At 38.8% G+C, this 22,458-nt stretch overlaps 2 protein-coding genes across 2 annotated transcripts; both read right to left on the bottom strand.

The window, feature by feature from the left end:
* Positions 1-386: 386 nt before the first annotated feature.
* On the bottom strand, positions 387-12,492 carry LOC139945608 (X-ray radiation resistance-associated protein 1-like). Its single transcript, XM_071943019.1, has 13 exons — positions 12,362-12,492; positions 10,211-10,416; positions 9,268-9,412; positions 9,019-9,116; positions 8,409-8,554; positions 6,341-6,657; positions 5,742-5,890; positions 4,838-5,050; positions 4,183-4,533; positions 3,476-3,689; positions 2,903-3,012; positions 2,052-2,222; positions 387-1,164 (listed from the first exon to the last, which is right to left on the bottom strand). Exons 1-13 carry the CDS (start codon positions 12,456-12,458, stop codon positions 964-966), a joined length of 2,418 nt encoding a protein of 805 aa, XP_071799120.1. The 5' UTR covers positions 12,459-12,492; the 3' UTR covers positions 387-963.
* A 2,807-nt stretch (positions 12,493-15,299) lies between these two features.
* Positions 15,300-20,913, bottom strand: LOC139945122 (uncharacterized). Its single transcript, XM_071942391.1, has 2 exons — positions 20,642-20,913; positions 15,300-17,393 (listed from the first exon to the last, which is right to left on the bottom strand). The coding sequence occupies exons 1-2, from the start codon at positions 20,799-20,801 to the stop codon at positions 16,750-16,752; spliced, it is 804 nt and encodes a 267-aa protein (XP_071798492.1). The 5' UTR covers positions 20,802-20,913; the 3' UTR covers positions 15,300-16,749.
* Positions 20,914-22,458: the final 1,545 nt, after the last annotated feature.

Here is a 22,458-nt window from a genome sequence, read left to right as displayed (position 1 = left end):
ATTAAATTTGGGCAAAAAAGTTAACAAATAACAAGGGGAACGTCCAGAACTTCTGTTCAATTGCGGCAAAGAAAAATTCAAAAGGGGTTAAGTCCAGCATTTTTATTCAATTTTGGGCCAAAAATACGAAGAGGGGTAAGTCCAGCGTTTTTTACAATTTGGGCCAAAAATCCAACCATACTTATTTCATGACTTATGCCTTCAGGACCCAAAGGCCCAAACCAAAGGCAAGGCGTCACCATTTTACAGAAAATCAAAACAGCAAAACCAATTCTTTCTGTGAAATATATTTCAAATTTATTGTAAACCTGTCAGGAATATATTCCACATTAGGAAAATAATTTATATAAATTGATAAAGTTAATTACAGATTCATATTTTCAGGGTTTAGAAAACAGTTTAATTTCCAAATTTATTATTTACATCTGTACAAGTAATGAGTGCCTATTTGACAAAAATACTAAGCATAAGAAACATTGAAACTTGGCAAATCTCTTTGCTCAGAATAAAAGTAGTAAAGGGGGCTTAAAGACACGGACACTATTGGTAATTGTTAAAGACCAGTCTTCCCACTTGGTGTATCTCAACATATGCACAAAATAACAAACCTGTGAGAATTAGAACTCAATTGGTCATCGAAGTTGCGAGAGAATAATGGAAGAAAAAAACACCTCCGTCACACGAATGTGTGTGCTTTCAGATACTTGATTTAGGGACCTCAACATCTCAAAATCAAATTCAAATATTTTAGTGGAATTTATTTTATCTTTTTCAAAAACTATTTTACTTCAGTGTGAGCCGTTTCTCACAACGTTTTATAAAGGCCTACTGTCAACAGCTCTCCATTGCTCAATACCAAGTTAGTTTTTACATGCAAACAATTATTTTGAGTAATTACCAATAGTGTCCAGTGCCTTGACAGCTTTATGTAATTGGTCTTTTGCTACACTGATCTCATCCATCTCAAGACTTAATGACGGACGCAGATTTGACTCTTGTCGTTGCTCTGCTAGACTTAGATCTGGTGCCCCCATGTGTCGACTCCTGTTCCTTGAATCTGTCGCTGATGCTTTGCATGGCCTTTAAGGTTTCTGAGACAGCTTCTTGTTGACTTTCCTTGCTGTGCATCGAGGTGGCTCGGACAGTGCTGTACTTGGTTTGAATCTGAAGACGCAAACAAAAAAACAATTATCAAATTTTATATTTTAATGTGTCTGACCAGGAACAATAGGGTTTTGTTTTTTAAATGTGTATATAGTCATCACAAAATGCCCAGCAGTGCTATTAGTGTTAATTTCTAGTCTTTAATCAAATTTTGTCAGTAAAAATTAACAGAGATAATTTAAAAACAGAGAATATTGTTTTGTTTTTAGAAAATGAGAGACGATGTTAGCAATTTGAACATCTTGACATAAGATAGTAGTTTGACCTCTCTTTAAGCGAATGGGAATATCAAACAAACTGGTCGCTTGCGGCTGCTATGGTCTCTAAAGTTTGAAAAGTGAGACACATCGCTGACAAGATAGATCTAAATAAGATTTGAAACTTTACAAGGTGGAAATTAGATATGGAAAGGTTTGCAGTAACACAGTGTAGAGTGTCATGGCTGAGTGGTTGAGAGCATCGAATTCAAGTTCTGGTGCTAATTCACCGAGTGTGAGTTCGAATCCCGGTCGTGACACTTGTGTCCTTGAGCAAGATACTTTACTATAATTGCTTCTCTTCACCCAGGGGAATAAATGGGTACCTGCGAGGGTAGAGGTTGATATTGTGAATGAAAACGGCACAAGCGCCTAAGGCAGCCCAGGGCTGTATAGGGACCTTAGACACATTAAAAAGGGATGTTATATTGGCCCTAGGGCACTAATGTAAAGCGTATTGATACGGTGGTTGTGAAATGTGCTATATAAGCATTTGTTATTATTATTATGTAATGACTATCTCTAAAGAGTTGGGGGGCGGTTCTGAAAAAACAAAACGTTGGCTTCAACTCGATATCGATCAGTATGCTCTGATCGTCTTCTGGAGAAAACTGAGAAAGATAGACCTACCTCCTGGAGTAGTTTGACAACCTCCGGGTACTCCTTCTTGAGTTTCGTCTTGTCTTCTAAGATCTTGCCCAAGTTGATCTCATCGATGACCAATCTTTTCTTCATCGACTCCAAGATGTCTTCCAGCTTCTCAGCTTTGTTTTTATGCGGTGGTCTGGGTTGAAGTGTGCTCTGCGTAAAACAATTAAAATAACACTTTCATGTAAAACTTTCCCTCAAAAGAATATAATCTACACAGCGGTAGATGCACACATACCGCAAGCCTATTACAGGCCTGAATTTTCACATTTTTAAGGGCAAGACCACTTTGGCTATGGAGCAAGGGATGGCCAATGGCCAATGGGCAGAAAGGGCAAGGCAGTTTTGGCCGTGGAAATAATATTTTTTGAGGGGCATCACAGCCATGGCCTTCGTTGGCCGCCGAGTGTTTCCCAGCCTGCCAATATATGCCATGTGTCTCAGAACAAAATGTACACTTTTTGAAATGGCTGCCAAATAAAAAGTATATAATTCTGGGGAAAAAGGTTTAGGTGTTTGGATAGCTTATGGACTCAACCTCTACATCACACAAACAAATCTGAAAATGATGTATGATTGGGTGAGCAGTGCTCACTTTTGTAAAGGGAATGAAAATTAGGTTGCGCAGTAATTAGCCTTCCAATTTGTGAGAGTATTAATTTTTGGTTTTTACCCATATACACCGATGTGTGTAGCACTGTATACTCAGTACTTTCGCGAGTCCTGTGAAAAAAATCACATTTTTTTTTTTTTTTTTAATTTTATTTGTGAGAGGTTTGGAGCTTTCAAAACTCACTCCCAGTCAATGCCTCATATCCAATATTTATACTTACTCTCTGATACGGTTCAAATGGTTTCTGAGGTCGTTCTAGATCCACCTGGTTCTGATACAGAGTAGATTGCTTCAAAGCGAGCCGCAGTGAGCGCAGGTTCCCTTGGATATCTGCAAATAATAAATGAAAAATAAATAATAACAACAATAATAACTAGTTCTTTTGTAGCACATTTCACAATAACGTGTTTTACAAACATTCGGCCGACCATGCCAACCAAGGTGGTTTGTTTAACAACAAAAGCAATAATAACAATAATAAAATAATAGACAACGCTTATAAAGCGCTTTACATCCATGACTGGACCCCAAGGCGCTGTGCTGGACACATTAAAAATGGCAGCAAACAAGAGCAAAAATAACCAAAGAGCATATAAGATTTCTAAAAATATAAACCACAAAATGAACCAGCCAATAGTTAAAACCACAAACCGCGAAATTTAAAAAGTTATGGAAAAGCACTACTATAGAAAGATTAGTTAAACTTACAATACTTAAAGGTAAATACTTAAAGGTCTAGATACATGATCAAAAAATCACTGAAATATATGGTACATGAAAGAGGTTACTTTACCTGTAACAACTGGTTCAAAATCCGGATCATCCGGAGTGTCGTAGAAAATCTCGTAACCTTTGAACTTATCGGGTACAGAGATGGAGTATGCAGCACTGTCTACCCGCTCCTTCTTCCGCCGTTCTTTCTTAGTCTGTTTTTGTTTAGCAGGGGCGTCGTCTGAGGAGGGCGGAACTTGGTCGGTACCTATTGGCTCTTCAGTTTGATCGTCCACCTGGAAGAAAAATCAGTTCATAGTTTTGCTAAAAAAAAGTCTTTCCCAAAATAGCACCCTCCTTGTGATTGAGGGGTAAGTACCTTTGGGCCAGCATGCATCCAAGGTAGACACATATATGTAGCCTGATGATCATCTGAAGTCACACTTCGAGGCTCGTGAATAAAACCAGATACCGGCTTGGCCGGACGCTGCCAGATGTATCATTGACCTCACAATATTCAAATGCTGCATGAAGTGACGATCGAAAATACCAGCTAACAAATGACACCAATATCAGACATCGTTGGTCGAGCTTTGGCGCTCGACTCAATGGCACTCCACATGATGATGATGATAATGATGAGTACCAATATGGAAAGCTTTTACGCCACAGCACGTTTATCCAATAAAATCATTTTATCCAATGAAATCGTTGGGCATGTAAGATCAGTGCCTGTCTTCATCCTTGTGGGTGAAGACAGGGGACCAGACTATCACATGCACCTCTTACCTGCGTAAGGAAGACTGGCTCGTCGGCTTCTTGAGCTGCTTCCTTCTGATCACCAGGGGGAGTGGGCCTCTTGAAGTTCTCTTCCGTCCAAGACTTTGTCCTTGACATCTTCTCCTCCTCTGGCCCCTCCTCATGTCGCCTCCTATTATGAAGTGGATCGGTCTTTGGTCTGTCCACTGGGGTCCCTGGGATTGGTGGGAGTGGTTCAGAGACAGGATGTTGGGACGTACCAATGGTGCGCGGAGCGGTGGGTTGCATGGTCGAGGGTGGGAGGGCTGCTCTTGCAGCTGGTGCTGATTCAAGCATTAACTGAAGTGGCTTCTTTGGGATTGGGGGTACAACTTCAGCAACCTGAAAAGAAAACAAATATTAGAGAAATTATTCACACCTCACAGCTGGTTAACAACAACCTGAACTATTAAATTAACCCCCATTACTTTTGGCTTACCCTACTATAGTGGTATCTTGCCTTGTCTTTTATCTCTGAGACCTCGGTTCGAATCCCACCACCGCCCTATGGATAGGGGTTTTCAGTCCGTGCCTGACTGCTTAGGTCCTTGAATAACTCTTGGGTTTTCCTCCCACATTTTCAAAATTAAAATTATAGTGATTAAGTTCACTTTTCTGAGGATAGATGAAATGGAATGAAACTTACCTTCCTGTGTGGTTTCGTAGGGACCTGTATAACAGGCTTGGGCTGCTTGTCAGGTTTCTTTCTGATCATACTGATGCCAAGCCTGTCTCTGAGGTACCTCTTGAGTAAGGGTGGGTCTCCGCTGCTGTTGGTGGTCAGGGGATTGTCATGAATGATCAGCTCTTTCAGCATCGGCCAGGCGGCAACCGCTAAGAGGGATTCCTCGTCTTCGATCTGAATTCAAAGTAAAACCCAATCGCCCAATAAATAATAAAATCAACATGTCCTTATATATAAGGCATCTTACAATAATTGTCTCAATGAGCTTTACGTTTGTGCCCTGGGGTGGATTTCACAAAGAGTTAAGACTAGTCTTATCTCCTAGGACTAGTCCTAACCTAATTCTTTGTGAAATGGCCCCATGGTAATTGGGCCAATAACATTCTGTCAATCTTTCTCAGCTCCCTGGGAAGTATACAACCTGGCCAACCTTAGCACTCCTAAAGGCTTTTTAATACAAAATATCACCATCTACCCTAGCAGGTACCTCATTATACCCCTGGGTGAAGAGAAGCAATTAGTAAAGTATCTTGCTCAAGGACAAAACTGTCATGACCGGGATTCGAACCCATCCTCTGATGACTTAACCACCAGGACCCAATTTCATAGGGCTGCAAGCGTATTTTCACTGATTAGCAGAAAAGTTGGGCCACCATATTGACTGTTTACCCTGGATTTGCATTGTGACGTCATTTGCTTTCGTCCGGTAAGCACCTGAAAGTTAGCATGCCTTTTCGTGTGCTTACAGTTAGCAGTGCTATGATATGGAAATCGCACAAAATTGGCTGCTATAGCACACTATGAAATTTGGCCCTGAACTTGATGCTCTAAACCACTCAGCTTATTAAACATAACTCTTACGTACCCTATTGAAGGCTAGGCTGAGGTGTTCCAATTCAGGAAATGGAGGCGGTAGATCTTGTGAGGGGGTGTCGTCGTTCAAGCTACCCTCTCTGGATTCCTCCTTAATCTCCGTCAGATATTGCTGTAAGGCATCAGGTGTGTTGCTACCATCTTAAGGTTTAAGTGAACGCAAGACACAAAGTCAGTTAAATTTTGAAGGAGTGTTAGCTATTATCATCGAATTGGGGTAGCATTTTAGGGCGGCACAAGGGGATGCACGTTTTTGTTCTAGGGGAGGGGAACTTCTGGCAAGTTTCAACTGTACAGCTTTTTGCATTTCTATAAACAAGCCCCTTTTCAGCACTCTCGTTACGCCATTCACTGTTTTTCTGACGTGAGTGTAAGAAAAAATTCATTTCTCACATGTGTGTAATTGGGAAAAAAGTATTTAAAAAAATTGAAATTGTCATACTAACGCTTACAAAACTTAACATTTTAATTACTTGGGTGATTTTAAATCAAAAACTCAAAGTTCAAAATTGGGGATACGTCAAGGACATCAATGGCTAACCTCTCCCGCCAAACAAACCAAATTAATCAATTCAATTGAGTGTTTCTTACCGGCAGGCTCAACTGGCGTCACCCCAGGTGATGCCATCCCACTCCTGCTACTACTGCGACTCTTGGATTCCTTCCTCCTGGACCGGCGTCCTGGCGTAGAGGTTCTGGACGGAATTTCACTCTCCACAGCGATGTGTTTCCCGCTTAGGGCCCTGAGGTGAGGTACGCAGTGGATCTCGTTCTTCTCCAGGTTGAGACGTTTGAGTCTCTTCAGTCCCGCCAGGCTGGCGAAGGTGGCAAGATCGGTCAGGTGGTTGTCATCTAGGGACAGAAGCTCCAGGCTTGGGAAGCGGGCAACGGAAGTTTCTTTGGAATCACTGGCAGGAAAACAAACATGTGATACACAAATTAGATAACAGCATAGGAAGATTCTTGACTATGTTAAGACGTTTGAGTCTTTCCAGGCCTGCCAGGCTGGCGAAGATGGCAAGATCGATCCAGCGGTTGTCATCTAGGGACAGAAGCTCCAGGCTTTAGAAGCGGGTGATGGAACTTTCGTTGGAATCACTGGCAGAAAACATAGTTGCTGAAAAAATTTAATAGACGATTTACAGCTAGCATAGGAAACTTTTGACGGTAGTTCCCTACAAACCTGACACACGATTTTACGCCACTATGTCACTTAAAGCCATTGGACCCTTTCGATCCAGACAAATATAAAAAAGTTCACAGATTTACAAATAACTTACAGGGTTTACAGAAGGCAATGGTGAAAGACTTCTCTTGAAATATTATTCCATGAAATGCTTTACTTTTTGAGAAAACAGCAAAACAATATAAATTCTCGTTAACGAGAATTACGGATTTATTTGAAACACCTGTCATGACACGGCGAAACGCGCGAAAACCATGGTGGGTTTTTCTGTTGTTTTCTCCCGACTCCGATGATCGATTGAGCCTAAATTTTCACAGGTTTGTTATTTGATATAGAAGTTGTGGTACACAAAGTGTGGGCCTTGGACAACACTGTTTACCGGAGGGGTCCAATGGCTTTGAACGTCGTTTAGTAGCTTAAACTGTATTAAATCGATACGGAAGCAACTGAGATAATTTGGCTTCTATCTCCAAGCGCTCCTGGTGTGTGGGGTGCTCAGCTGAGGGGCTGACATCAACAGTAATTCGACTGAGATGAACAAATTACTGGTCATGTTAACCCTCAGCTGTTGCACCAAGTCCTGGCCGGTTTGATGATCCTGTATGTAGATATTAATTTTAATGAAGGCGAAGTCCATTTTAATGAAAGACACGTACATTCATAATACCAATTACAGAAGTTCTTTGAGGAGATGAGGTCTGGTAGATAGATGTTCAAACTCTTTTCTACCACATTCCTCTTACTTTTAACGGCAGCCATTAACTTTTTCTTATTGTTCTTTCTTGCTATTGTCTTTTATGAAGTAAACTTGTGGATATGCCCATGTGTAAACACAGTTTCATAGTGTAAATATTGAAATTGCCAGCCTGCAAGTCTGCAACGATTTGTCATTACAAGGCAACTCAAGACTGGAGCTTCATCTTCGAGAGGGCAAGACCATTTTTGTTTTGTAAAAGGCACTTCCATCTGGAAATCATAAAGCCCAAGGAACCTTTTAAGGGGCAACAAGGTAACCAGAGCAATAGAGACCATACTGTGGTCTTGGTGAAATTCCAGGCTCGGCAAATGCATCTATACTATCACTCATCAAAAGACACATTTACCACCATATCTCTCAGAAGGACTCCAACCCCATACATAATATCCAACCGCCAGTCTATGCGTTCTAATAACAAAAAACTTTTAAGGAAACCCCTGGCCAAAACATCACAGGGTGAAAGATCGTTTACTTCTGCTGCTCCTTCATTATGGAACGACTTGCCAGATCATGTTAAACTTTCTCCATCAATAGCTTTGTTCAAAACTTCCCTCAATACTCACCTAATGAGGACTTCATAACTTTTTTTTCTGTTTATTGTGTCACTGCGCCATGAGCATCTTTAGATGGATACCGGCACATTATAAATGCCCATTGTATTAATATTATAACTATGGACAGTTGTGAGTTTGTGATTGATTTATGAAAGTTCTTACAGCAGTGTAGTCTTGATAGGCTTGGCTAGTTCGGGTGGGAGAGATCGCAGCTGGTTACCGGTGAGGAAGAGCACTTTCAGTTTGGGGAGGATACCCAGCGTTAAAATATCATCTTTGGAAAGGTTGTTGTAGGAAAGATCAAGAACCTGAAAGAAAAAAAATCAACAAACAAAATTTTTAATTATCAAAGTCAAGAAAGTGATATAATTTCCAACAAGATGAGATTCACCAGGGACCAGACTCATAGAGCTGATTAAAGGCACTGTACACTATTGTTAATTACTCAAAATAATTGTTAGCATAAAAGCTTACTTGCGATTGAAGAGCTGTTGATAGTATAAAACATTGTGAAAAATGGCTCGCTTTGAAGTAATATACTTTTGAAGAAAAATGTATTTTATCACTCAGGCCTTTTTTGTAATAATTTATCTGAAAGCACAAAAATTTGTGCAAAAAGTTTTTTTTTTCCCCTTCATTGTTCTCTTGCAACTTCGATGACCAATTGAGTAAAAAACGAAGCAAACAGGCCTGAGTTATTAGAGTGGACAGACCCACCTTTCCTCTGACAATAGTACAATAGTATGGAAATAGCCACAAGATATTTACTCACTTCTAAACAAGGAAAATCGTCAAACTCCACTCTTATTCCTCGTAGTGCATTTAATGGCATCTCCAACTCTCGAACTATTGGAAAATTGGTAAATGCCTCTGAAAAAGGAAGGGAAAACAAAACAGATGAAATTTTAAAGAATTTTTGCAGAGTGTTGGCTTAAAAAAAACTAAACAACACAAATTGTTACGCATTCGCTGGAATTATTAACTAGGCTGTGTAACTAAGAAGTTTTTAAGAGAAACTTACCAAATGGTAAAAGGTTTTCCCCAGCATTAATGTACGCAACATTATCGAACAACTGGAAGTCTTCCTCCTTCACATCCGTGAGCTCTTTGTCGGTGATGTTGATCGAGCACACATCGGTGGGGTCGTCGACACAACAGTGCTTTATCTGTAGGCAGCCAAGAGTGTGAAAAAAAATAATAATAATAATTATATTTATACCGCACACATCTGTTGGTAGAGAGTTTTTTCGTTTTTAAAGATGGATGTTCTGCACGGTTAGTAGTTTACGACACAACGCAGATTTATCCCAAGTACTGTCGTAGACATTGAGGGACGACCGTCCTCAAAGCCGCAGAACCATCCGACATCAAAAACATAATCTCTCTAATAGAGCACATTCGCTTCCAAAGAGAAACAGAATGATAACAATAAACAGGAAACTAAGATAATGATTTAAAAAACCTCTAATAACTAGAGGTCATTGGTTCAAATCCTGCTCTAGTAATTTTTTTCTTTGTTCAAACCATTGAGTTATATATAAGAACTAGAGGGCGCACTGGCCTATATACGCACCCCGGCATGCGCGCATCCGGCCATTTTCTAAGTTGACAAAACAGCATCGCACAGCGTGTGTTTGTGCGGCCATTTTGTAAGTTGACAAAACAGCATCGCGTAGCATTCAATAAACACAAACTCCAACGTGTGTTTTAGATACAACGCACGTACAGAATGACGCGTGTCTCCGCGTGTCTCGGGTTTGTGCAAGCAGCATCACCAGTGCGCCCTCTAGCTCTTATAAATGGTTCAAACCCAAATCAAAAATAAGTGTAAAATGAGTGTGAACCAAATTCCTCACTAAATATAAACCCGCCTACTAATGAAATTTAGTTGGTGATTCATTTATAACTTTAATTGCCCTTGTTGTGTTTAGTTTTTTAACAATCAACGACAGTCGACATATTACCAGGAAGAAGCCGTCCAGCATTCCTGAAGTAGAGTTGTCGGCTCTGAAATCGTCCAGTGTCGATGGCGGATTTTTCTTTCTCCTTTCTTCTTTTTCCTTTTCTTTACGCTCATGTTTAATCTGTGCATAGGTCTTGGGTTTCGCACACAGGACAGCCTTAAAGTGGCGACGCTGCTCTGCCTTTTGGGCCACCAGCCAGGCTCCAGCTGTAAGATCAATAAATTAGCTGTTGATAACTTTCCCTATTTGGTGATGAAAACAACTTTTTTTACGACACTATCCACTAAACACAAGCCTCCACACATTTACAAACTTACACAGTTTAAAGAAAATGATGGTAGATAGAAGGTTTCCCTTAAAATATTACAAGCTGAGGTGCTGTAGTTTTTTAACTCTAGAAATGGATTTATACAGGGATTTTGTGTACACATGTCACTGATTGTTAGACAGATTGGAGGTCGACTGTTCAACTTGTGTATTGGACATGTTGGCCATCCGTCGAGTTGTCTCAAACCGTCTTGGAAAATGACAGTGGAGTTGTCCAACGGACGAGTTGTTCAACATTCAACTCTACCACGTCTACCAGTCTACTGACACCTGACACTAGTGACAGTGACACCAGTTATTGCAGAGTGCAATTTTACTCTGCACTGCAACTTACTCAACTGCACTTTAAAAAAACATTTGAACGTCAAGTCAATCCTCAACTAAATGTAAACTAAAATACTCGTATATCCTCCCCTTACCAGTTTTCACGATATTATGCCTTTTTCTTTAAATTGGGAAAAAAATAATGATGCCTTATATCAACCGATGCCCTAATTACCTTCTTTTGTTAATTTGAAGTATGCAAACATATATTAAAACTTGATGGACATTGAAATGTTCACACTACACACCGATCTTCGATGGCTTCAACTGGCCCCATTTGTTTTGAGTTTTTCCTGTTTTCACGGCAAACAAGAAAGCATAGTTTCCCGGTGAAGCCATACATGGAAGAAACATCTGCAGTGACTACAAGTGTTCTTTGAGACTCTATGTATGACTCGATAGCCAGCAGTTGTCTTCGTTTTATTCAAAATATTTTTTAATGAAATTTTAAAATTACCATGGTAATTTGCAAAAAATAGCAAAAATAAATAATTTAATAAAAAGTGTGAATAATCATTGGCTTTCAAATCTGATTTTTATTTATTTTTTTCCCCTTTTTTTCTCTTAAAATTTACAATAAAGTGTTTAAACAAACAGTGATAATTGAATCAACAAGCTGATCGTTTAAATTTTAATATTAATAATAATGTTGATCGGAGGGTTAAAAAAAAAATCTCAAAAAATATTAGAAAATTATATAAGGCACATGGCTTCTTTAAGCCTCTGTATTTTTTTTCCAGAATGCTCAGCAAAATATTCAGTCACATGATTTGATCATCATGAATTGTGAATTGAAATAGTGTTTGATGAAACTTTTTCGGTGGGCAAATATTTTTATATGGCTTCAACATTATGACATATTTTTGTACCTTGTAGAAATGCCTAAAATACCAACATTTTTGCATTTACAAGTGCAAATATCCAGTGGAGCCTCACGTGTTTCTAAGTTTTGGTCAAGGGAGAGGAGACTCTTAGCTTGGCAAATAAAACCACACAATTTTTATCTAGGGACTGTTTACATCGCGCACAGAGAGGTAAAAGATTTGCCACGATTTTAGGGACACCTCGAAAACAGGACCTCCTACGATATATTGTTAATAATTTATATATCACTGACTTAGGCCTAGGCCTATCATGCCTATCTACCACTATCCCTATCGGGTTCAGGGCTCAAAATTCATGCTGGACGCACGCCCGAGTGGTTGCTTGATTGATCTTCATGGAATAACTTAACACAGCTCCTTTCTAGGAACCCAACACCCAACTGCACTGTGTTTATCCATGGTTTATCATTTTAAATAAATGTTCTTCAGCAGTCTGGCATGTCTGGCAGCTTGTCCTGTCATGCCTGTTGGAATGTTGTTCCCGTTTTGTTTTGAGTTTGATTTGACGGAGATTCGATTTGACAGTTAATAAGATAAACGACAAACCAATTCATCTTGTGGAAATACTCCCCAAAATACTCTTTTATTTATTTCTAAATAATAAATAATCTTTTACCATCCTCAGACTGCCTGAAACCATTCCTTGCAGGGAAGCAATTCGTAAAAAATCCTCCTTTTCCGTCATCAAGTTTCACACCAGCAGGCATCGCCATGATGGATCTTCTCCGTCGCTAAGGCAACCGTCACTTTGTTGACAATAAGTCAACCTCGTTCTCGCAGTCCACTCCACTCAACGTTGTTGCAATAGGCGGGAACGAAAACAAGGCTAGAGATTTACAATGGACAATCGATGCGTGGCTGCACAGAACACAATCACGATCGTTCCCATTTTGGGGGCATGTACAGAGATAATTATGGAGCGCCGGATGCCTCTAAAATTCAACAGCGAAAGAGTTCTCATAAGTGATTTGGGGTTATTTTTCAAACTTACAGCTTAAAATTGTCATTACGGTCTGAAATTGCTCTCGAAACAGGATTTTAAAGCAACAAACTTTTGTTTTACCATTTTCTCCAAATAATCGTGAAAAACATGCTGAAGATTTATGATTGTACGAAGTTTTCTACTGAAAAATTTACCACTGTTGCATAAAAGTATCATTTTGTCGTGTTTGAATTTCAAGGGATACAGTTGGTTTTGAGCAGCAAAGGATCTACCCATTTCACTTCAGCTTGGTCTATAATATTTCCTCCATTGAGGCATTTAAAAAAACATGGTTTATAAACCATGAAAATTGAAACATGAAAATCATGGTTTACAAATCATGGTTTATAAACCATAAAAACCGTAGCATGAAAAACGTGGTTTACAAATCATGGTTTATAAACCATGAAAGTTGAGGCATCTTGAAAACATGGTTTATAATGTTTTTTTCATGCTTCAATTTTTATGGTTTATAAACCATGATTTGTAAACCATGATTTTCATGTTTCAATTTTCATGGTTTATAAACCATGTTTTTTAAATGCCATAATTTATGATGGTTTATAAACCATAATTTTTAAACCATGATTTTCGTGTTCCCATTTTTATGGTTTATAAACCATGATTTTCATGCTTCAATTTTTATGGTTTATAAACCATGTTTTTAAGATGACCCAATTTTCATGGTTTATAAACCATGATTTGTAAACCATGAATTTGATGCTTAATTTTTCTGGTTTATAAACCATGTTTTAAAGATGCGTAAAGTTTCCATGGTTTATGAACCATGATTTACAAATGTTTGTTGCATGTTCATGGTTTGTAAACCATAAACTTACACACAACAAATACTACTGGTATGTAAACCATAAAAAGGATTTGGCAACACTTTCTATGGTTTACATCTAATTGCTATAAACTATGGTAAAAACATGCCTTAAAAGTGCCAAACAATTAATTGACAGACGGCGCCCCATAGGGGAGCACCCGATACATTTTGTCCGTCCAAAAAGTATTTTATGGGCAGCATCATACTTCAAAAGAGGGCGCTATTTCAGACAATGAAAACCACGATTACAAACTTGAGACCATTAATCTAAGCTACATACAGAACAACGGTATTTTACGTAACAAAACAAAGGACAAAAATACAAAACACTTTTCACCCCGTGGTTTTGTTTGTTTTGTTTTTAAATTTCCACTCTTTTCGGCCACCTCTTGATAAAATAAATACAGAAATGGGAATAAAACCGGAGTGTTTTTGTTTATGATGCGCTTTCGATTGTGTTTCACAATTCGTGGGCACGTTTGGGCGTGTTCAATTAACCAAAACCTTTACGCCCGGGCGGTCATTGAAAGCAAAAATGCAAAATAATGGCCACTTTTCGGCCGCCTAAGTAAAATTTGACTTTCTGGAATCTTAAATGAGAAAATGAGATGGCCACTTTTCGGCCGCCATCCCAGAGTAACATTTGCTTTTTAGTGGGCAGAAAAGCAGAAAAGCAAACAAAATGTTAAAATCTGCTTTTCTACTGATCCGATAGCAGAAAAGCAAATGGCCACTTTTTTCCTCCATAGTAAAATATGCTATGCAGGTGGCAGAAAAGCAAAGAAAATTGCACTTTCACGAAACTTAAACCCTTTAGTCCCTGCACCGCCCGAGTTTGCTGAAATCCAATTTCTCAAGATTCTTGCAGTAAATTACTGGAATCGTAGTTCAAATTTTAAAAGATAGCCATGGCTTAATGTGTATGCACAATTTTTTAGCCTTTCGGTAATATTTGTATTAAAGTACAAGTTCTCATGGGAACAATAAATGCCTCTCGTTAAACGGCTACGGTAATTTTTATGCCGAATATGTTTGTGCACGGATAAAATGGACACAATAGCTTTGCAAGGCTTTTGTCTGGCTCAAAGCTCATACTGATTAAATGCGAAGGCGTTAATTTTCGACAATATCATCGTAAATGATGAACAATTTCCTGTCAACTGTGAAGGGAGAATTAATAACGATCTATAACAACTAGATATTAACAAAATGCGTAGACCTATACTAATGACTATCGAGTTTTCTTTTGATGTTCCTTTTTTCTACAAACACAAGCTAGCGAGGTTTCCTCGTACCGCATACAGTGTATCGCTATATAGGCGGCTGCTGGGCGGTACAGTGGCTAAATGGTTAAATGGTTTTCCACTCTGGTGTAAAGCCAAATGGCCACTTTTTGTCCGCTAGCATTAGGACATAAAGTAAAATCTGCTTTTCTGGTAACAGAAAAGTAGAAAAGTAGAAAATGCATTAAAAAAAACACGTTCAATCTGCTTTTCAGGAAGCAGAAAAAGAGACACAAATTTCATACAAAAAAAAAAAACCACATAAAATCTGCTTTTCTGCTATTCTGACCAGAAAAAGTAGATGGTCACTTTTCGTTCTTTAAAACAGACTTTATGAAATTGGACCAATAACCATTGGCTGCGAGTTGTCCGCATCAGCGCGTACGGTGCACGTTTTCCGTGACGGTAAAATACAAGGAGTCTGTTTGTCACTTTATTTTGAAACCTTTTATTGCCCCATTATATCAACAGAAACACATAGTTATTATGATGAAAATAAAGTATTTCCTGCACGGTGTGCTTTAAAGGCACTGGACACTATTGGTTATTGCTTAAAATAATTGACTGGTACCGAGCAATGGAGAGCTGTTGATAGTATAACAACATTTAATTTTGAGAAACGACTCCCTCTGGAGTAAAGTATTTTTTCATATATAAAAGAAGTAATTTCTCACTCAATTAGTAGACTTCTGTTCTTATTCTTAAATGCAGTGGACACTACTGGTAATTACTCAAAATAATTATCAGCATAAAACCTCACTTGGTAACGGGTAATGGGGAGAGAGGTTGGTAGTATAAAACATTGTGAGAAACGGCTCCCTCTGAAGTGACGTAGTTTAAAAAATAAAATAAAAGTAATTTTCAACAAATTTGATTTCGAGACATTAAGTTTAGAATTTGTGAGATCTCGAAATCAAGGCAAACAAGGATGTGCAGCATGGTGTTTTTCTTTCATTATTCTCTTGCAACTTCGATGGCTACATTTATACAGGTTTCTTATGTTTGTTGGGACAAGTGATAGACTGGTCTTTGACAAAAACCAAAAGTGTCCAGTTCATTTTAGTTGGTAATAACTCTAGACGGTCTAATGATGATAGCGATGTAGAAAACATCACTCGAAATATGTTGGTCTGAAATGCCATAATTTTATGAAATAAATAAAACTAATTTCCGGTTTGAAATTTGTCATGCAAAATGTTTAATCAGTTTTTCACTATTTTCTCGTGACCCAGATGGCCGATCCATCTCAAACTCCACAGGTTTGTCAATATGTGGATTATTGCAGCTACAGTTTTATTAGCAAAACAAAAGACAAAAAACAGAAATCCTTAACAGTCACCTGGAAGTGGTATTTTTTCAAAAAAAAGCTTTTGTCACTAATATATGTGTTTTGATGAGTTGAATGTGAATAAACAGTTAACTAATGTTTTAAAAAATCAGTTCTTATGTTAGTTACAAATTTAAGACTAGACCCCGACCCGAGAGGGCGCTGTTCGTGACGTCAATCGAGGCAGACTTTGCCTGTAATGCGTATAGTAAACACAATTGCAAAGTACATGTACGGACCAAGTCGTGAGTTTGTACGCATCAAATAATATTGGTTTTTTGTTTTTTTCCGGCAATGTCGACCAGGTGTATTGCTGCTGAATGCAGAAAAACACTTTTTGAAATGTACCAACTCACGACTTGGACGTACATGTACTTTGCACTTGTGTTTACTATACGCATTGCAGGCAAAGTCTGCCTTGAATGACGTCACAAAAGGGGTAGGCGGAGTCAGCCCCAAATCAACTTTATATATTTTTTAAACATATAAATCGTGACAAACAATTACTAAAAAAAATGTTTTATTGTTCGTAAGCATATACTCTTATGTTTGAAAGAAAAAAAAATTCTATTTCCAGGTGACTTTAACACTTGACAATAATACGCCACAATCTTTCCAAATAGTGACCCTCCTCCGGGTTCGAGTGATCGTCCAAAAATGTAATCAATTTTTGATAAAACTTCTTCGGGTGCTTTTGGAGACATCGCCTGGTTGCCGAGAAACAGCCCGAGAGGCAACAATTCGCAATTTGTGGTGGCGCCCTTCCGAACACTGTTCGATAAAATTCTCCAAGCGTGGCTTGTTTAGCATGCCGCATGAGCCCAAGATCGTATTGCAGTTTCCACTTGTCAAGATGTTGAATGCGTCCCCAGTCTATTTGTAGCTTATGCTGGATACAAGGAATTCCGTCCAACGCTTTGTCCAGATACTCCATCGGCGTTGGAAAGCAAAAATTTGGAGCGTGCTCTTCTAAATCGCCTTGGAGAAATATCGTTACATTTGCGAGGTTTTCATAATTCTTGATGATGTGGTAGAGATAGGTATGGCTCTCTCGTCCAACGTTAGGTAGCTCTTCCCATTGTTTGACCGGAAATGGTGGTTTTAAGCTTCTTTCGTGACCTTTGTCGTACACGTGACAATACTTGGCAACGGGTTTCAGCCAATCAAGTTTCTCCTTGTAGTGAGATATGACGAAATCAAATTCCCAAAGACGTCTGTACGCACTTCCTTAAATAAAAAGAAGAAGTTTAAGACCAAACAACATAAAAAATTAATGCCAACAACGACAATCAAACCTACATTAAAACAAAACACAGCAACAAGAGAGTGTTCAAACTTGAAGGATTTTGAATTTGTTTTTCTCCAAAACTGACCAACCCTTCATTGCCTTGGTGATGTAACCAGACACTCAACTTTTTCCCTTGCATTTTGAAAGAATCTGATAAATGCATGCACTATACTTGTCTTGTAAAGAAAATCTCAGTATTGCCAAGGCCTACATTCTACAGGTCAAAATGTGAAGGCTTTTATTCTGTTTTCTTCTTCAATTATGCCTATAAAAGGAAGGCTTAGATTGAGCACCACAGAGCACCTAGACATTTGTCGGGCCCTTATATTTTAAAGCGGCCCGGACCCCACGCCGTAAAGTCTTTATACGCTCCGCGATCCCATGGGATTGTACAAAGGCAGTGGACACTATTGGTAATTACTCAAAATAAGTATTTGCATAAAACCTTACTTGGTAATGAGTAAAGGGGAGCTGTTGATTATTATAAAACATTGTGAGAAACGGCTCCCTCTGAATTAACGTATTTTTCGACTGAAAGAAGTAATTATCCACGAATTTGATTTCGAGAACTCAGGTTTAGAATTTGAGGTCTCCAACTCAAGCATTTGTAAGCACACAACTTCGTGTGACCATGGTGCGAAAAGGGTGTTTTTTCTTTCATTAATATCTCGCAACTTCAACAACAAATTGAGCTCAAATTTTCCCAAGTTTGATATTTTGTGCATATATTGAGATATTGACAATTACCAATAGTGTCCAGTGTGTTAAACTTAGATTTGCAGACGGCACTGCAGTATTTTCGTGCAGTACGGCACTGGTAGGTTCGCACGCCTTTTCGTGTACTTACGGCTAGCAGCGCATTGAGAGAAATGGCTCCCTCTTAAGAAATGTAGTTTTCGAGAAAGAAGTAATTTTCCACGATATTGATTTCGAGACCTCAGATTTAGAATTTTAGGTCTCGAAATCAAGCATAATATTGTTATGAAAGCACACAACATCGTGGGACATGGGTGTTTTTTCTGTCATTATTATCTCGCAATATTGACAACCGATTGAGCTAAAATTTCCACAGGTTTGTTAGTTTATGTATGTTGAGATACACCAAGTGAGAAGACTAGTCTTTGATATTTACCAATAGTGTCCAGTGTCTTTAAACAATAATTCCAGCTATGAATAGCGAGGAATAGCGTATACACAAACCATGCCAGGTTTTATTGTGTGCGGCTGCATTGCTCAAAATCATAAGCATAAAGGTTAGTGTTTGACAATGCCCGAACTCTGACTGAGATCATAAAAATCATTATTACTTGCTCATTGAGGCATGAGTAATTGGCTTTGTATGATGTTTTGCCATGCCACGCATTTGTAATGTGCTATGCAGGCAGTGGTATGAAATAGACCTTTATCATGTTGCCTCCATCTTGGTCATGTGCCTCGTATCGAATAACAATAATGAATGCTAATAATAATTTTCAAAATAAATTAGAAACCAGACTAAGGCTGCACTATGATATAAAGGTCTATTGTACCAAGATGTAGTGCCGTTGAAAAATCACAGAAATTATACAGGCCGTTCCCGAAACTAGGCTATAGGTTTCGGCTCTTGCTTGATCACCGTACGTTCACAGAATGATGACCAATATGCCAGAGCCGAATCAGAATCCGTGGTTTCGAAAACGCCAGTAGGTGTTTTTGCTATATACTTGAACCAGCTTATAAAGGGAAAGTATACACTTGTTTGTTAGACCTGGTGATTGTTTTTAATCTGATACAAAATTAAATGTAGACAAACAATAAAACTAAACCTGTGTGGAAATTTTATTTCAAAAGGTAGTCTCGATTTTGAGAAGCGTTACCGCGGTAATGCATCTCAGTGGCATAATAAACTGATATCTTTTTATCTAAACACATAATACTGCGAAGTGAAAAATGCTTTGTATTGCTAATAATGTTTAGACTTATGGACAAGTCGTTAATGGTCCCACGCAGTGAGATAGTCGAGTTGTGGCGGTCGCGCGAACTGCTGGTAGCCCGACTTCTACTCCCCATTGAATGGGACGGTGGTCGTGAGAGCAGGAGCCTCGGGCGAGAATACCGCGGGAATCGAGGGGAGAGTCGAAACGCTATCACCGCGACAGACATTTAACGACTTGCCACAAGTCTAATAATGTTCAGGATTTCTAAACACACACATTCCCCCATAGATTTTAAGCAACCCTTGGGCCAAAGTTCATAAAGACTGTAGACACAAAAACATGCTCCAGGAAAATCTTGCTTAAAGGAACACATTGCCTTGGATCGGTCGAGTTGGTCTTTGAAAAGCGTTTGAAACCGTTTTTAAATAAATGCATATGGGTAGAAAGATGTTGTAAAAGTAGAATACAATGATCCACACAAACATGCCTCGAAATTGCACGGTTTTCCTTTTATCTCGTCGACTAACACGGTCGGCCATTTATGGGAGTCAAATTTTTGACTCCCATAAATGGCCGACCGTATTAGTTCGCACAATAAAAGGAAAACCACGCAATTTCGAAGCAAACTTGTGTGGATCATTGTATTCTACTTTTAAAACATCTTTCCAACCATATGCATTCTATAAAAAAAACGGTTACAAACGCTTTTTATAGACCAACTCGTCCGATCCAAGGCAATGTGTTCCTTTAAAGGGAAGGTACACGTTTGGTAATTACTTAAAACAAAAAATTAACTTAAAAACTGACTTTGTAACGAGCGTTGGGGAGCTGTTGATAGTATAAAACATTGTCGGAAACGACTCCCTCTGAAGTAATGTAGTTTTTGAGAAAGAGGTAATTTCTCACTAAAATAATAAAGGACTTCTAGCAAGAAGTCTTTTATTGCTATTTGAAGGCACACAAATTCGTCCAACAAGTGTGTTTTTTCTTTCATCATTTTCTCGCAACTTCGATGACCGATTGAGCCCGAATTTTCACAGGCTTGTTATTTTATGCACATGTTGGGATACACCAAGTGAGAAGACTGGTCTTTGACAATAACCACTCGTGTACCGTCCCTTTAACAAGCTCAACTTGCCCAACATTCCATACACTACTGCGAAAGTTGCCCCATTCATCGTGTGCTTAGCTGAGAATTTTGTCAAGCAGCATTTTCTGCTAAACAGCTTTTGGGCCCTGGTCCTGTTTACATTATACTGAAATCCGCTTACCATTTTGGACGAACAAGTTGGCTCTCAATGGACTGAAATTCGAAGAAAGAAGTTGACCATCAGCTACATCATCAATCACGTAAACTGTAAGCAGGCCAAATCCTAGGCCTACTGAAAACGTACATAATATGTAGCAAAGAAATCGTGGAAAAGATGACATTTTTCTAAGGCTATTAAAGCAGAATACTTGAACCTCATAGCCAAAGCGTACGTCGTTCCATCAATGCAATATTGAGCTATTGTGAGAACATGATGAACCAAACATGGCGTGCGGGAAGTATACACACCCAGCCATGCACAGGTATAGTAGTGCATTGATGCGGAACTAACAAGCCTGATGATAATGGCCTACTTCCCTGATGTGGCCTTTTAAGTACGATTATTTTTGTAAAAAAAAAAAAAAATAATATTGAATAATTTTCATCGAAGGCCGTTAAAATAATTCTATCGATCGTTTATAAACGCGCGAAATAATTACCATTATTACACAAAGTTGTAAACATCGAACAATACAGTTGAATTCATATCGCTCCACCAGCTATTTTTTTTTTTCAGATTTGAATTATTTGTGTAGAAATATTTGTTTTATGGTAGAAGTTGACATCTGGGCCCAATTTAAAGGCAGTGGACACTATTGGTAATTGTCAAAGAATACCCTTCACAGTTGGTGTATCTCAACATATGCATAAAATAACAAACCTGTGAAAATTTGAGCTCAATCGTTCATCGAACTTGCGAGATAGTATGAAAGAAAAAACACCCTTGTCACACGAAGTTGTGTGCGTTTAGATGGTTGATTTCGAGACCTCAAGTTCTAAATCTGAGGTCTCGAAATCAAATTCGTGGAAAATTAATTCTATTACGAAAACTATGGCACTTCAGAGAGAGCCGTTTCTCACAATGTTTTATACTACCAACCTCTCCCAATTACTCGTTACCAAGTGAGGTTTTATGCTGATAATTATTTTGAGTAATTACCAATAGAGTCCACCGCCTTTAGTAGGGATGAGTATGGAGGCATGGAGGTAGAAATGTGTGCGTTTGACGCCATGGAAAATCTCTTTTGTGAGTTTAGTGGTGGTTCTAAGGATAGCCGATTTGTTCAGGGCCCAATTTCGTAGAGCTGCTTAGCACACAAATTTGCTCAGCAAAAAATCTCTTCCTTGATAAAAACAGGATTACCAACCAATCCATTTGTTGCATATTGCTTGTTACTGGTATTCAGCTATTGTTTGCTTATCCTGAAAATCACATGGAAATTTGGTTGTTAACTCTGTTTTTATCATGGAACAAATTGTCTGCTTAGCAGCTCTATGAAATTGGGCCCAGATCAGCTCGACGTTTCGTCGTCAGTGCTCTGACCGTATTCTGGAGAATGTTGCTTTACATAGTAGCAAACATAACTATGCCCAATCAGAATGAGTTAGGCAACTAAAAATGGGCCCGATTTCATAGAGGTGCTGTATTATAAGAAGAATTTGCTTAAACATTTTCTGCTAAGCGAGCAGGATACCAGTCACAAATTATACATGTAACATGGTATTTTGGCTGGTAACCGTTTTCAAAGCATAACTTTTCAAAGCATTGCTTAGCTACTCTTTGTGCTTAAGCAGCTCTATGAAATTGGGCCCTTGTCACGTGTACAAGTATAGATGGGTCCAGTGTTGTGGGCGAGATCTCTTAGTCCGAGACCGAGACCAAGGGGGAGACCGACACCTCGGCCTACTGTGGGCCGCCGGTGAACGGACCCGAGACCGCTCCCCTGATGACCAACCCGTCTGTTATTTGTTTATTTATATTCCACTCATCAAAACACA

The sequence above is a fragment of the Asterias amurensis genome, chromosome 12 (genome assembly GCF_032118995.1).
Source record: "Asterias amurensis chromosome 12, ASM3211899v1".
NCBI classification, from domain to species: Eukaryota; Metazoa; Echinodermata; class Asteroidea; order Forcipulatida; family Asteriidae; genus Asterias; species Asterias amurensis.
The sequence above is the reverse complement of the archived record's forward strand: the minus strand, read 5'-3'. Positions and strand labels throughout refer to the sequence as shown.

What these genes read in the sequence shown, in the direction of transcription:
- LOC139945608 (XM_071943019.1), bottom strand. Translation starts at nt 12,458, where the DNA reads ATGGCGATGCCTGCTGGTGTGAAACTTGATGACGGAAAAGGAGGATTT. An exon ending in GGAAAACCTTTTACCATTTG is followed by an intron (nt 9,117 to 9,267) that starts GTAAGTTTCTCT and finishes TTCCTTTTTCAG; the next exon opens with AGGCATTTACCAATTTTCCA. An exon ending in TTGTCAAACTACTCCAGGAG is followed by an intron (nt 1,165 to 2,051) that starts GTAGGTCTATCT and finishes TTGCGTCTTCAG; the next exon opens with ATTCAAACCAAGTACAGCAC.
- LOC139945122 (XM_071942391.1), bottom strand. Translation starts at nt 20,801, where the DNA reads ATGTCATCTTTTCCACGATTTCTTTGCTACATATTATGTACGTTTTCA. An exon ending in CAACTTGTTCGTCCAAAATG is followed by an intron (nt 17,394 to 20,641) that starts GTAAGCGGATTT and finishes TTTTTATTTAAG; the next exon opens with GAAGTGCGTACAGACGTCTT.